At 44.9% G+C, this 14,934-nt stretch overlaps 1 protein-coding gene across 2 annotated transcripts; it reads right to left on the bottom strand.

The window, feature by feature from the left end:
- Positions 1–253: 253 nt before the first annotated feature.
- Positions 254–13,502, bottom strand: PRDX1 (peroxiredoxin 1). 2 transcript variants are annotated; one of them, XM_025856869.2, is made up of 6 exons: positions 13,364–13,502; positions 11,314–11,430; positions 8,023–8,176; positions 7,543–7,665; positions 6,241–6,371; positions 254–621 (listed from the first exon to the last, which is right to left on the bottom strand). In XM_025856869.2, the coding sequence occupies exons 2-6, from the start codon at positions 11,417–11,419 to the stop codon at positions 536–538; spliced, it is 600 nt and encodes a 199-aa protein (XP_025712654.1). In that variant the 5' UTR covers positions 11,420–11,430; positions 13,364–13,502; the 3' UTR covers positions 254–535. The 2 variants fall into 2 exon arrangements, with proteins under 2 accessions (XP_025712654.1, XP_073758800.1); XM_073902699.1 differs by lacking the exon at positions 13,364–13,502 and adding an exon at positions 12,663–12,812.
- Positions 13,503–14,934: the final 1,432 nt, after the last annotated feature.

The raw sequence follows: 14,934 nt of genomic DNA, 5'->3' as shown, positions 1-14,934 counted from the left end.
AACCTATATAGCACAGATTGCAATGCTTTAGCCAACATTACTGCAGGTCTTGCTTTCTCCCCCAGATATAGTGAAATTACCACCTTGGTTCAAGTTCCCTTTCCTGTGTCTACTTGCATATCCCCCTGCCCCCAATGCAATTTTCTGATTCTAAGGCAGCTCTCACCCTCATTTTCTCCTAAAAAAAGAAAGCAGAGCATAAATTCCTCTCAAAATCAAAAGCCTAGTATCCCCCCCCCCCCCCCGCCGAGCAAAATGAAGACTCAACAAGGTCTCGGTTCAAGTTTAATAGAAACAAAAGACAAAACGTGATGCCCTGCTACTGTACATACAGTTGGCCTGCCCCATAACAGCTCAGGCCCTTCTCTCCAGAAAAGAAAGGCTGGCCTCCCCAACCCCTGCAGAAAAGGCCTGTCCTGTCCCCATACCACATCTGCACAGTCTAAAGTCTTATGTTCTAAGCGTGACAATAATACAAGAGAGATTTTGTTTTCATGGCCACCCACTGCAGCCCAGCCCTAAAACGACCCGGCGCTCACTTCTGCTTAGAGAAATATTCTTTGCTCTTCTGGACATCAGGCTTGATGGTATCACTGCCAGGCTTCCAGCCAGCTGGGCACACTGCAAGAGAAAAGTATTAAATCAATAACCTGCTCAGTGGTGAGCTCCACCTTCCTCCCATGAACAAATGGGAGACAAACGGACAAAGGGCTCAAAACCAAATCTGATACCTTAAAAGGCTGAACACTCTGGAACCAGGAAGCCTATGCTACAGTCTGAGATCCTTCAAGTCTTTTAGTGCAAGGCTAACTATAAATGTTATTTAATCCTCACCACAGCCCTAATACTATTACACCTAAATTTGTTCATGTAGCACCTGAAATTTAAGGAGTAACAGCTTCAATTATAAGCTTTGTTCTAGAAATAATCTGTCTAAAATATATATGGCAACACAACTATCAAAATTTGTTAACAGTAGATAGGTGGGTGAATGGGCATTTATATTTCCTCAGTAATTTTATGTATGATTTACATACGTTTTTTTATTTTTTTTTTAAAGATTTTATTTATTTATTTGAGAGAGAGAGAATGAGAAATAGAGAGCACGAGAGGGAAGAGGGTCAGAGGGAGAAGCAGACTCCCTGCTGAGCAGGGAGCCCGATGTGGGACTCGATCCCGGGACTCCAGGATCATGACCTGAGCCGAAGGCAGTCGCTTAACCAACTGAGCCACCCAGGCGCCCATACATACGTATTTTAAAAAAAAAACCTTAAATGCTCTTCAACAAATGGTGCTAGGACCAGCTGGATTTCCACATGTAACCAGAATGAAGTAGACCCCTACTTCACACCACATACGAAAAATTAACTCGGGGGCACCTGGGTGGCTCAGCTGAGCTGCCAACTCTTGGTTTCAGCTCAGGTCATAATCTCCTAGGTCTTAGGATGGGACCCCTACACTGAACAGGGGTCTGCTTGAGATTCTCTCCCCCCTATCTCCGTCTGCCCCTCCCCTCTGTACTCTCTAAAATAAATCATGAGCGCCTGGGTGGGTCAGTCGTTGGGCGTTTGCCTTCAGCTCAGCTCATGGTCCCAGGGTCGGGCCCCACATTGGGCTCCCTGCTCAGCAGGAGGCCTGCTTCTCCCTCTCCCACTCCCCCACTTGTGTTCCCTCTCTCGCTGTGTCTGTCAAATAAAAATAAAAATATCTTTAAATAAATCTTAAAAAATAAAAAATTTCATGACCTTGGATTTGGAAATGTATTCAATAATAAACAGTTAAATTGGACTTGATCAAAATTAAGAACTTTTGTACAAAGGACACTTTCAAAGAGTTAACACACAGAATTGGGAGGAAGTATTTACACGTCGAATATCTGAGGAGGGATTAACAACCAAAATGTACAAAAAAACTCCCACAATTCAACAAAAAGACAACCCAAGGGCGCAAGGGTGGCTCAGGTTAAGCATCTGCCTTTAACTCAGGTCATGATCCTGGAGTCGCGAGATTGAGCCCAGCATCGGGCTCCCTGCTCAGTGGGGAGTCGCTTCTCCCTCTACTCATCACCCCACTCTTGTGCTCTCACTCTCAAATGAATACAATCTTTAAAAAAAAAAAAGACAACCCAGTTCAAAATGGTCAAAGGACCTGAGCAGACATTTCTCCGAAGAGAACACAAGATGGTCAATAAGCATATAAAAATATGCTCACTGTCACTAGTCATTACAGACATGCAAATCAAAAGCACAAAGACACCTCTTCACACCCACCAGGATATAGAGTATTAAAAAAAAAAAAGTGTTGGCAAGGTTGTAAAGGAACATTTAGCATTGCTGGTGGGAATGTGAAATGGTACACCTGCTGTAGGAAACAGTTTGGTAGTTCCTGAAGAAGCTAAACAGAATTACATGACCCGGCAATTACATTTCTAATGTAAATACCCAAAATAATTGGAAACAAAGATCCAGACACCTGCTTACCATTATTCCAGCATTATTCACAATAGCCAAAAGGTGAAAACAATCCTGTGTTCATCAACAGATGAATACACAAAATGATATATACATAAAATGGAATATCATTCAGCTTTTAAAAAATGAAGTTTTGAGGGCGCCTGGGTGGCTCAGTTGGTTGGGCGACTGCCTTCGGCTCAGGTCATGATCCTGGAGTCCCGGGATCGAGTCCCGCATCGGGCTCCCTGCTCGGCGGGGAGTCTGCTTCTCCCTCTGACCCTCCTCCCTCTCATGCTCTCTGTCTCTCATTCTCTCTCTCAAATAAATAAATAAAATCTTTAAAAAAAAAAAATGAAGTTTTGATACCCACTGAAGCATGAACCTTGACAACCTTGAATCCATTATGCTAAGTGAAAGAAACCAAACACAAATGGACAAATATTGTTATGATTTCACTTACATGAAATATCTAGAATAGACAAACTCATACACACAGAAAATAGAAGTTACCAAGGGCTGGAAGTAAAGAGGAATGGGAAGTTATTGCTTAATGGGTTATAGCTGTCTGGGACGGAACATCCAAAGAATATTGGTGATGAACGCACTACAACATTGTGTATGTAATTAATGCCACCAAACTGTACACTTAAATGGCAAATTATGCCATATGTATTACATTAAAATTTAAAAAAAACTTTTAACGACTTGTCCCCATACCAAGAAATAAGCTAAGTAAGTGAACAAAGCCAGGACTGTGTAAAACCATAAGCACTAAGCTGCTTCTTCCCACTGGTAGCCCTTGAGGGATCTAAAGATAGCAACCCGTTTGCCCCCTTAGTTTAACTCTGCCAACCTGGATAGCCTGAAGGGTAGGACTGACAGAGAAGGCCCTACTTGTTGCACTAAGTAACTACTTTCTACCCCTTGGTAAACAAAGGTCTGAGTTTGAATCTTTCATACCTTTATTATGCAGAAAAAGCATAGCCTTCCAACCTTTTCCTACAATCCTGAGCTAGCAATGCTCCTTGGGCTAACCTGAGAAGAGTAAGAGAAAGAAGGGAACCAATCTCCTATTTTTCAATTCCATTTGCTCCACCGGTGCTAACAAAATCTTAAAAATATGTTTTTAAGATGGTTAAGCATCTTGTGCTCGCTTCGGCAGCACATATACTAAGATGGTTAAGCATCTGTCTTCTGCTCAGGTCAAGATCCCAGGGTCCTGGGATGGAACCCCGCATCGGACTCCCTGCTCAGTGGGGAGTCCAATAAAGGGCTTTGCCACAGCCCACCTCCTCTGTCTTTATGCTGAATCTCATCCCCCAGCAGGGGGCAGTATCAGGAGCTATCTGCTCCTTCCATGCACTAAGGTAAAGCCCACACATGCTTCTACAAATGGTGCCTTCGGTTATTAGTTGCTCACTGATTCCTATTAGCCTCCAACCCTAACCAAGCCACCACTTTTGGCTCCCCTGAGCAGACACCACTGATTCGGACTCTAACAACTTCCATGTTCTGTATCCTAAGATCAGGTCTGACATGGGCCTTCGAAAACTAGTCTTAACTTTTATCACCTAAAGAAAGAAAACGAGATGTAGATAAGGCAAATTCATCCAAGTATACCTGTGCACTTCATCTCACCTCAGCAGCACCTGATCACAACTATTTCGTCCTCAATTACATTAGCTTGGGAGGTTATGGGGTTCAAGATCTCCATTCCCCCATATACCCAGCTCTTGCAGCCTCAGTCCTTAAAAACTAAATTAAGTCTTAGTTAGGGTAAGGTTGTCTCATTCTGGCAACAACTATACACCAATGAGCGGAAAAAAGATCAAACAGCTACAGCCTTACTAACTCAAAAGCTGGGATCAAGTAGTTTATCACAAAACTGTAATGAAAATATTGGTGGAAAAATAGCACAAGGCCTACACTCTAGCAAATGCTAGATAAAAACCCCAAGTTGAATCTGCTAGATCATGTGTAGATTTTAGAAAGACAAACTTATAGGGGCACCTGGGTGGCACAGTCGTTAAGTGTCTGCCTTCGGCTCAGGTCATGATCCCAGGGTCCTCGGATCAAGCCCCGCATTGGGCTCCCTGCTCAGCGGGAAGCCTGCTTCTCCCTTTCCCACTCCCCGTGCTCGTGTTCCCTCTCTCTGTGTGTCTCTGTTGAATAAATAAAATCTTAAAAAAAAAGAAACTTATAAAATGATTTTTGATCCTGAAACATCTAATGAAGAACCTTGATATTGCATCTCAAACACTCTAAGCCCTAACTACTCCTTAAAAAAAATTTTACATGGGGCGCCTGGGTGGCTCAGTCAGTTGGGCGACTGCCTTCGGCTCAGGTCATGATCCTGGAGTCCCGGGATCGAGTCCCACATCGGGCTCCCTGCTCGGCGGGGAGTCTGCTTCTCCCTCTGACCCTCACTGCTCTCATGTGCTCTCTCTCTCATTCTTTTTCTCAAATAAATAAATAAAATCTTTAAAAAAAAAAAATTTTACATGAACGGGCGCCTGGGTGGCTCAGTTGTTAAACATCTGCCTTCAGCTCGGGTCATGATCCCAGGGTCCTGTGATCAAGCCCCGCGTTGGGCTCCCTGCTCCGCGGGAAGCCTGCTTCTCCCTCTCCCATTCCCCCTGCTTGTGTTCCCTCTCTTGCTATGTCTCTCTCGTCAAATAAATAAAATCTTTAAAAAAAAAATTTTTTTACATGAACATTTATATAATTTGGTTATTTACTGATTCTAATTCTTATATGATAACACCACCACAATACAATGTAATTTAAGAATATAAAAACAGGGGTGCCTGGGTGGCTCAGTTGGTTAAGCTGCCTTCAGCGCAGGTCATGATCTCAGGGACCCCCTGCTCAGTGGGGAGTCTGCTCATCCCCCACCCTTTACCCCCCCCCCCGCTCACCCACTCTTTCTCACAAAAAAAATAAATTTTAAAAAAAAAAAAAAAAAAAAACAGACTGTATTAGAGCTGTATCTGTCTAGTCTTTGGGCAAGTCCTTTTATATTCCAAACTTCAAAACTGGTCATATATTATCTTTAAAAAAAAGGGGGGCGTGCCTGGGTGGCTCAGTTGGTTAAGCACCTGCCTTTGGCTCAGGTCATGATCCCAGAGTCCTGGGAACCCCGGTGGGGGGGGCGTCCCTGCTCAGCGGGGAGCCTGCTTCTCCCTCTCCCACTGCTGCTCCCTCTGCTTGTACTGTCAAATAAGTAAAATCTTAAAAGAAAAAACAAAAACACAACTAGGGACACCTGGGTGGCTCTGTCAGTTGATTGTCTGCTGTCATGGGTCCAGGGTCCTGGGGATCAAGCCTCAGGTGGGGCTGCTTCTCCCTCACTTCCCCACTCTGTGCTCTCACTAATCTCTGTCCCTCAAATAAATCTTTTAAAAAAACTAGTAAGACAAATATGGATCACAGGAATTACAAGTTCTCCCAATAAACACTTGTCAAGAATGGCATGCTGTATCTCTAGATGTAATTCTCAAACATTTTTTTTGATCTTATACACACCTGAGATCCTCCTACACTCCTTTAATAAGTTAAAAGCTGCAGCAGTGATTCTAAATGAGCAGGGCAGAAACAAACTATGCAGCTAGAACAAAAAGCCTTTATATATTCTCCTCCCAAGCTTTTCCATTACCTCACCCCATAACCCACTACAGAGATTTTAACTTCTTGAACAGACGTACTTTTATTTGGTAGACCTTGTTCCTGCCATCTTTCCTACCCTACCACAATTCTGTTGTCAAAGTCAACAGGTGGATTGGCTTACCTTCCCCATGCTTGTCAGTAAACTGGAAGGCCTGAACCAGTCGCAGAGTCTCATCCACAGAGCGGCCTACAGGAAGGTCATTTACCGTGATCTGCCTAAGGATACCTTTATCGTCAATGATAAAGAGGCCCCTGGGAAGAAGAGATTGAAGGTTTGAGGGATATGCAGTACAGGTTTAGAAATCGCTTTGTTACAACAGAGACGCAGTGGGAATGAAAATGTGCTGGCCTCCCAGACTTGCAGTGGCTTTGTCTTCCTGCATAAATAATGAAACGAGGAGTACCTGGCTGGCTCAGTCAGAAGAACCTGTGACTCTTGATCTTGGGATTCGTGGGTTAGAGCCCCACATTGGATGTGGAAGGGAGGAGGAAGGAATAAGAATGATATGGAATTGGGGGGTGGGGGGATGGGTTAGCCTGGTGATGGGTATTGAGGAGGGCACGTTCTGCATGGAGCACTGGGTGTTATGAACAAACAATGAATCATGGAACACTGCATCAAAAACTAATGATGTAATATATGGTGATTAACATAACAATAAAAAATTAAAAAAAAAAGAATGATATGGAATTATCCTGTATGCTTTAAACTTATATAGTGATGGGGGTGCCTGGCTGGCTCAGTCAGTGGAGCGTGCAACTCTTCATCTCGAGGATGAGAGTTCAAGCCCCACATTAGGTACAGAGGACTTAAAAACAAAATCAAAATCAAATCAAATAATAAAAATAAAAATAGATAGATAGGGGTGCCTGGGTGGCTCAGTCATTAAGCATCTGCCTTCAGCTCAGGTCATAATCCCAGGGTCCTGGGATCATGCCCCGCATTGGGCTCCCTGCTCCCTGGGGAGCCTGCTTCTCCCTCTCCCACTCCCCCTGCTTGTGTTCCCTCTCTCGCGGTCAAATAAAATCTTTAAATAAATAAATAAATAAATAAATAGGGGTGCCTGGGTGGCTCAGTCTGGTTAAGTGTCTGTCTTCCACTCAGGTCATAATCCCAGGGTCCTGGGATCAAGCCCAGCATTGGGCTCCCTGCTCCCTGGGGAGCCTGCTTTTCTCTCTCCCTCTCCCTCTGCCATTTCCCCACTTGTACTCTCTGGCTCTTTCCCTGTCAAATAAATAAAATCTTACACACACACACACACACACACTGGCTCTTTCCCTGTCAAATAAATAAAATCTTACACACACACACACACACACACACACACACACACACACACACACGGCCCTACCATTCTCCAAAAAGCCATCAAGTCAATTAGATAATTTTGATGAAATGTCAGTCCCCCTGGCAGGAATATACCTGAAGGAGATGCCTTCATCAGCCTTTAAGACTCCATAGTCCTGAGCAATGGTACGCTTGGGGTCTGATACCAAGGGAATGTTCATGGGTCCCAGTCCTCCTTGTTTCTTGGGTGTGTTGATCCTAGAGCAAAAAGCACACAATCACATTCAAACTCTTGTGTAGCAAAAGGATTAACTGTATCTATTCCTTCCCTTTTTCAGCATTCCTAATCTAATTTCCCCCAAAGACCAAACTTTTCCCAGAGTAAAGTGAGTGCCTGAAGATAGTTTAGGTCACCGGGGTACACTCAAGTTGCAACCCAAGCTGCTTCTCCTCTGCTGCCAGGTAATAAGAGAGCAACAAGAGGAAGTGAGAGCCTTTGCACTCCTTCCATCAGGAGCTACAAAGCAATACTTGAGCAAGTCTTTTGTCAAAGCCCCCCAGTCCCAGTTGCTATTGAGTTCAAAGTTCATAGGCAAAATTGACCAAGAGATTTACCATGCCAGGTGACAGAAATGAGAATCCACAGAAGCACCAATCACTTGACAGTTGAGTTTCTTAAATTCTTCTGCCCTGTCACTGAAAGCAATGATCTCCGTGGGGCACACAAAGGTGAAGTCAAGAGGGTAAAAGAAGAACACAATGTATTTTCCTGGGGGGGGGGGGGAAGAGCCACAAGTTTACCTTTGAAACACACTTCCTTGCTTTACAAATAAAAACCAAGGGGCACCTGGTGGAGCGATGGCTTTGGGGGAAGGGACTGGGGAGCAAAGGCAGAGGGAGAGAGAATCTTAAGCAGGCTCCACACCCAGTACAGAGCCCAACGTGGGCTCCATCTCACAACCTGATCCAGAATCAAGAGAATATGCTTAACCGACATGCCCCTGATAACTCTTGATCTCGGAGTTGTGTGTTTGATCCCCACACTGGGTGTAGAGAGTATTTAAAATCCTGAAGCATCGTGGTGACTCAGTGTGTTCAGCATCCAACTCTTGGATTTCGGGTAAGGTCATAATCTCAAGGTGGACTCCACCCTCAGAAGAAGGTCTGCTTGAGATTCTTTCGCTCCCCCACCTCGCACAGGCAAGCACACTCTTTTTTTTTTTTTTTAAAGACTTTATTTATTTATTTGAGAGAGAGAGAGAGAAACAGCATGAGAGGGGAGAAGGTCAGAGGGAGAAGCAGGCTCCCCGCTGAGCCGGGAGCCTGATGTGGGACTCGATCCCAGGACTCCGGGATCATGACCTGAGCCGAAGGCAGTCGCTTAACCAACTGAGCCACCCAGGCACCCGGGCAAGCACACTCTTGCTCTAAAGTAAATAAATCTTTTAAAAAAAAATAAAATCTTAGGGGGCGCCTGGGTGGCTCAGTCGTTAAGCGTCTGCCTTCGGCTCAGGTCCTGATCCGGCTCTCTGCTCAGAGGGAAGCCTGCTTCTCCCTCCCCCAAGCCCCTGCTTGTGTTCCCTCTCTCGCTCTTTCTCTGTCAAATAAATAAATAAAATCTTTAAAAAAATAATAAATCTTTTGAAAAAAATAAAATGTTAGGGGGCGCCTGGGTGGCTCAGTTGTTAAGCGTCTGCCTTCGGCTCAGGTCATGATCCCAGGGTCCTGGGATCCCTGCTCAGCGGGAAGCCTGCTTCTCCCTCCCCCACTCCCCCTGCTTGTGTTCTCTCTCTCTGTCAAATAAATAAATAAAAATCTTAAAAAATAAAATCTTAGGGGCACCTGGGTGGCTCAATGGGTTAAGCATCTGCCTTCGGCTCAGGTCATGATCCTGAGGTCCTGGGATCTACCCTGCATGGGGCTCCCTGCTCAGCGTGGAGTCAGCTCCTCCCTCACCTCCCTGTTCTTGCCCTCTCTAGCTATCTCTCTCAAATAAAATCTCTTTATAAAAGAAAAAAAGTTCTCACAATTAAAAAAAAAAACCTAAAGAACTTTTCCTATGGGAAAAAAGTCTTTAAAGTTGGTGGTAGACAACAATTGCTAAATGCCAAGACTCAACACAGATGTCTCCTAGCAGCTAATTTAGAACATCTTGTGGTAGGAGAGCCTGCATGAAAAAAACTTCCTGTCAGTTCTGTGCTTTATTTTCCTGCCTCCCCATTAGCTGCCAATTATAAGATAAACACGGCTCAGTCTGATTTTGATCTCTAGATAGTTAAAATTAGCACAAACACCAAGTTCTCCAATAAAGAAAAGCAAGACCAAGGATGCAATTACCTACTAGATATATGTCAATGCATACAATGCACAGGTAAAGCTCAATTGCTGGATTCTGTCCTGCAAGTCAATAAAAAGACCAAAAAAGAGGAAACCAGAATCTTTGGCATTTCGTCCACAATGAACCACAATAACGGGACAGGTAAGGTTTAAGTGATCATCTAAATCACCACAAACCTGTTCCTAACAAGCCTAATTGGACAAGAAAAAAATGTGAGGCAAAAGTTCCAAAAGTCCTAGTAAGGTAACAGGATCTCTAGTTTAAATTTTACTGAAGTCACTCAGATTACCAGTAGAAGTAGCTCTTCAACTGGCCAAGCAGCCTCTCACCATAACTAGTAAGTTGAGTTATTGAAAAGAGTTCCAAATATTCACTCGTTTGCAGGTGGCAGCAATGGGCAAAGTCAAAATAAGCTGCTCTTTTTGACATTTACTCTGAAAACCAGAAGCACTAGAAACTCTGAACTCATCTAAACAACTTCTTCAGGGCTTTACCTAACAAGCATTTTGAAGCCTCAGCAGGTCAAGCCCTGGAGGAGAGAGATCAGCTTTTTCTAAATCTCAGTCTTTCTACCTGCCTTTACCCTTGGGCCAGGGTTACCTCCCTGTGGTGCTACTTACCTTGTTTGCCAGGGGAACTTCCCTCCATAGGGCCCCTCTTAACTGCTTCTCATTCAAAACAAGTGTGAAGTGTTAGGAAACCTTAGTCACATGTTCTACCCAAAAGCTGAGTCCAGGAACTAATTACTATGCCGCTAAAAAAGGTACACTTAACACCTGAGTTTCAGGTTTGCACTTCAAGGAATCTGTGTATCAACTATCCCAAAAGACCCTGCTGTTCCAGGACTGCAAGGTAAAAAAAAAAAAAAAAAGGAAGAGCCTCATCAGAGCTGGCCAAGCGTCTGCATGAAACTATCACAGGAAAGAGAATTGTTCCAACTGCAACATCAACTCTTCTCCTGGGGCTAACAGTCAAGGGAATGTGCCTAAACCTCTGCCTAATCATACAGCAGCTCTGACATATATATCCTTTTTTTTTTTTAAGATTTTATTTATTTTTTGACAGAGAGAGACACAATGAGAGAGAGAACACAAGCAGGCGGAGTGGGAGAGGGAGAAGCAGACTTCCCACGGAGCAAGGAGCCCAACGTGGGGCTCGATCCCAGGACCCTGGGATCATCACCTAAGCCTTAGGCAGACGCTTAACAACTGAGCCACCCAGGCGCCCCTGTATTTCATAAACTTAAACAGTTTAAGCTCTGAAGATGAGCTTTCAAAGACATGAGATTATCGCCCAAAACAGTAATACAATTGAGTACTGAGAAGATAATTGAGCTAGAATGTCCAGGCATAATGAAGCATGGGCTTTTTCCGTAAGCAGTCTGAATCTAGGGTGTCTATCACTGACCATGGTTGTTAATCACTACCTTCAACATGCTCCTACCCTAAAGACTATGACCTAGGATATACGTCATTTTCCAATCAAACCTAACAAATACAGAAATCTAATGAGCAATCCTAAATTGTAAAATAATTCCATTTTAATGAATCTAATGTAATTACTCTTACCTTTGTAGTCAGATAGGCTGAGATCTTTGAACTGGCCATCTGGCATAACAGCCGTGGCTATGAAGTTGGGGGCAGGATGCCCAATTTTGGCATTTCCCGAAGACATCTTGCTATCAGCTGGAGATAAAAGAGGAAGTGAATTAGACACAAGCCTTATTTTTCTAGGAAACCAACACCCTTCTTCTACTTAGAGGACACTTAGCTGTAGAATGTCCAGTGACCTTAGTATATACGTTTTCATATTAGTACAACGCATAAACTGAGCTTTCCAACTTCTGAAACAAAATCAGACATTACAGGGGCATGTGGGTGGCTCAGGAGGTTAAGCGTCCTTGACTCTTGATCTCAGGGCTGAGCATGGAGCCTGCTTGAGATTCTCTTCCCTCCTCTCCCTCTGTTCCTTCCACCTTCCCGTGTTCTCAGCGTCACTCTCTTAAAAAGTCTCTGAATATCAGCTTTTGTTTTCATTTAAAAGCAGTTTTTTCAACTGAAGTAACCCTCTATTGCTTTTTCTTTACTATCATTTGTGCAATGGCATTTTCTTCTGTAGTTTCACTATATAAAAAGCACAGAGAATGGTTCAGCCTCAAACCCGAGCCCAAATGAACAATGCCATAGTGCCTGATTTCTGTAAGTGGTCATGTTGCCCTTTCCCTGGACTACACCTTCCATCTGCCTTCATAATTTAGGAAGCACACTTGACCTCTCTCCAGGTACATTTGCCTAACAGAGCACACAACCCTAAAGCCAATCCAACTTTCCAAGACACAAGACCAGGGTTCCAGCATATGCTCAATTCCAAAACCTTAGGGGTTGTGTTTAAGCCCTAGAAGTCCTTTCAAAAATGGGTTTCTGATCTCGGGGCCGGGATTCTGGAGCAATAGTAAGTAGAACAAGAGTCTATTTATTGCTAGGTAGCCTGACTGGCTCAGTTGGTGGAGCATGTGACTCGATCTCAGGGTTTTGGGTTCCAGCCCCATGCTGGGTTTAGAGATTACTTAAACTTAAAAAAAAAAAAAAATTACTGTAATAAAAAGCAACAACAAAAAAACTACTCACTGCTAAGAAAAGAAATGCTACACTGGATTCACCCAGGTCAACAAAGACGGGGAGTTGAGCTCTATAAACCACTAAGCCATCAGTTTGAAAGACCCAAGAAGCTAATCTTCCACGTTCCAAAGTCTTTTGGTGCATAATACCACAACCAAAAAAATCGTTCTAAGCACCGATTATTGCGAACTTTCTACTGCTTAATACCTTTACTACCAAAAATCTAATAAGGCAAGCTGCAATTTGACGACCAAATATATTGGGTGTGAGCCTAACATAAACGACTTTCTTGTCCAAACCTGCTTTTCGAGGTGGTCCCCCACGTCCACTCAAGTCCGACTCAGCGCGGTAAAGGCCGTAGGACCTCAAGCCGGTGTGGGCCTCCGTGGGTCTGCCCCCAAACCCCACTTCAGGTTCCCTCCTGCCGCACGCATTATCAACTCCCCACCGTAACACTTCGGTAAACCACCATTTAAAAAAAAAAAAACGTAGTCTTCATAGACGAATTTGGGATCGCCACAATCCCTATTCCGCAACACGCAAAAAATAAAGCCAGAGAAGGTAATCAGTATCCGAGACTCCCCATCTAGTCCCAGCTCAGGACCGGGGAACAGCCTTCACCTCTACCACACGACGGGCGGGTAGCCTCAGGTAGTTTCCAGGTCCATTCTAGAAGCTTCCCGAACCCGTCCCGCCCGGAAGGTTATCTGAGGAGAGCCCACCACTACCACGAGTCCGCCACGCCAAACCAATAAGCGCCCTCTACTCGGATTGCCAGGGAAAGAGGAAACTCGAGCCGACGTTAGTCTAAGGTTTTAAACAGGTCCCCGCATCCGCAAGGGCGGCCCACGGGAGAGTGCGCGTACCGCCTAAACACTCTCGAACATCAGACCTCGCACGGCCACCTCCCCCGTCACAGAACCCAAGCTGAGTAGCGTATGACCACAGGAGAATGAGGAAAAGGCGACGACCGGGGTGGAAAGGTGCGGAACCTTCTTACCGGCTCTGAGAGCAAAAAGGCCGAAAACAAGGCAGGAAGAAGACGCGTCAAATGCGCGCGGGCCGCTGCTTTTATACTCTGTAGGGCTCTCGCGAGAGTCAGAGCGGGCCGGGGGTGCAGGAGGAGGAGAGAGGAGGGGGATCTAGTCCGAGCCCCGCCCCGATCCAGCGTGCCCCGCCAGAATGACTCAGCACTTTCCCTCGCTGTGGGTGGACTCGGGCACGGAAGGTACGGATACCCCTCTCTGCTGCCGACGTTTGGGGTCGGAGAGCCCGGAGCGAGTGTCTCCAAAGCCGAACTCCTCGGTTAATCTGGGATCTCTGCGAAGGTACCCTGTGCGTCTTCCCCTCAAGGCCCAGACCAGGGTTATGGTCCTGTTGACCTACAGAGGATCACGTCTAATCCACACCAAGCACTGAAAACTCTCCAAGTATTTCCCAAATATACAGCCCGGATCCCCGCAGCCTCTGCCCTAGTGCTGCCTCAGTGCTTAGACAATCTCCTTCATTATTCTGATTTCCAGGATTGCCGCTTTTCTTCTCCCGCCTACTTCCAAAGCTGCTGGAGGGAATCTCTGAAATCTGATTGTTTCACTCCTCTGGTTTGTGGTTTTAAAAAACGTGCTCTGTAGTCAGTTTCCTGAATTAAAACTCATTGTCATTTTATGTGTGGCCTTCAGGCAAGAGCCTTACTTTTCTCACCTGTAAAATGGGAATACTATTAATTCTTTGAGATCATCTTTGTTTCTTACTTAGCACAATTCATAGTTCTTCTTATACGTTAGAAACGTTAGCTTTCATTGCTGGAATTCTTCGTTGCTCCTAGATTGATTGTAACACCCAGAACAATGCGTCACTGTTTCAAGACTTCAGGCTTTTGTTCAAATATGAAGAATCTGTTGCCTCCTAGTTGACCTTGGCTCATCCCCAGAATTCCTCTTGAAGTTGTTCTGGCTTTTGCTCATCCCCAGAATTCATCATTCCTTCCTTTGTGCCCAAAAATATCCTGTATAGCCAAAAGCTGTACAAAATAGCTAAGCTGTTTTACGTGTTTATATGCCAACCTCTAATTGCTAGACTTTCTGGAAAGTAAGATTTGGGTTACACCCATCTCTGTGTCCCAAAGACACAACAGACCACCTGATATAAAATAGGAGCCTGTGGGCGCCTGGGTGGCTCCGTTGGTTAAGCCTCTGCCTTCTGCTCAGGTCGTGATCCTGGAGTCCCGGTATCCAGTCCCACGTCGGGCTCCCTGTTCAGCGGGGAGTCTGCTTCTCCCTCTGACCCTCCCCCCGCATGCTCTCTCTCTCTCTCTCATTCTCTCTCTCTCTCAAATAAATAAATAAAAATCTTTAAAATAAAAAAAGTAGGGGCGCCTGGGTGGCTCAGTTGGTTGGGCAACTGCCTTCGGCTCAGGTCATGATCCTGGAGTCCCGGGATCGGGTCCCGCATCGGGCTCCCTGCTCGGCGGGGAGTCTGCTTCTCTCTCTGACTCTCTCCCCTCTCATGCTCTCTCTCTCTATCTCATTCTCTCTCTCAAATAAATAAATAAAATCTTTAAAAAAAATAAAA

Source organism: Callorhinus ursinus, unplaced genomic scaffold (genome assembly GCF_003265705.2).
Source record: "Callorhinus ursinus isolate GAN/ISIS: 27379988/994484 unplaced genomic scaffold, GSC_fseal_2.0 scaffold18, whole genome shotgun sequence".
In the NCBI taxonomy this organism is placed as follows: Eukaryota; Metazoa; Chordata; class Mammalia; order Carnivora; family Otariidae; genus Callorhinus; species Callorhinus ursinus.
Note: the sequence above shows the minus strand (reverse complement) of the source record. Positions and strands in the feature narration are given on the sequence as shown.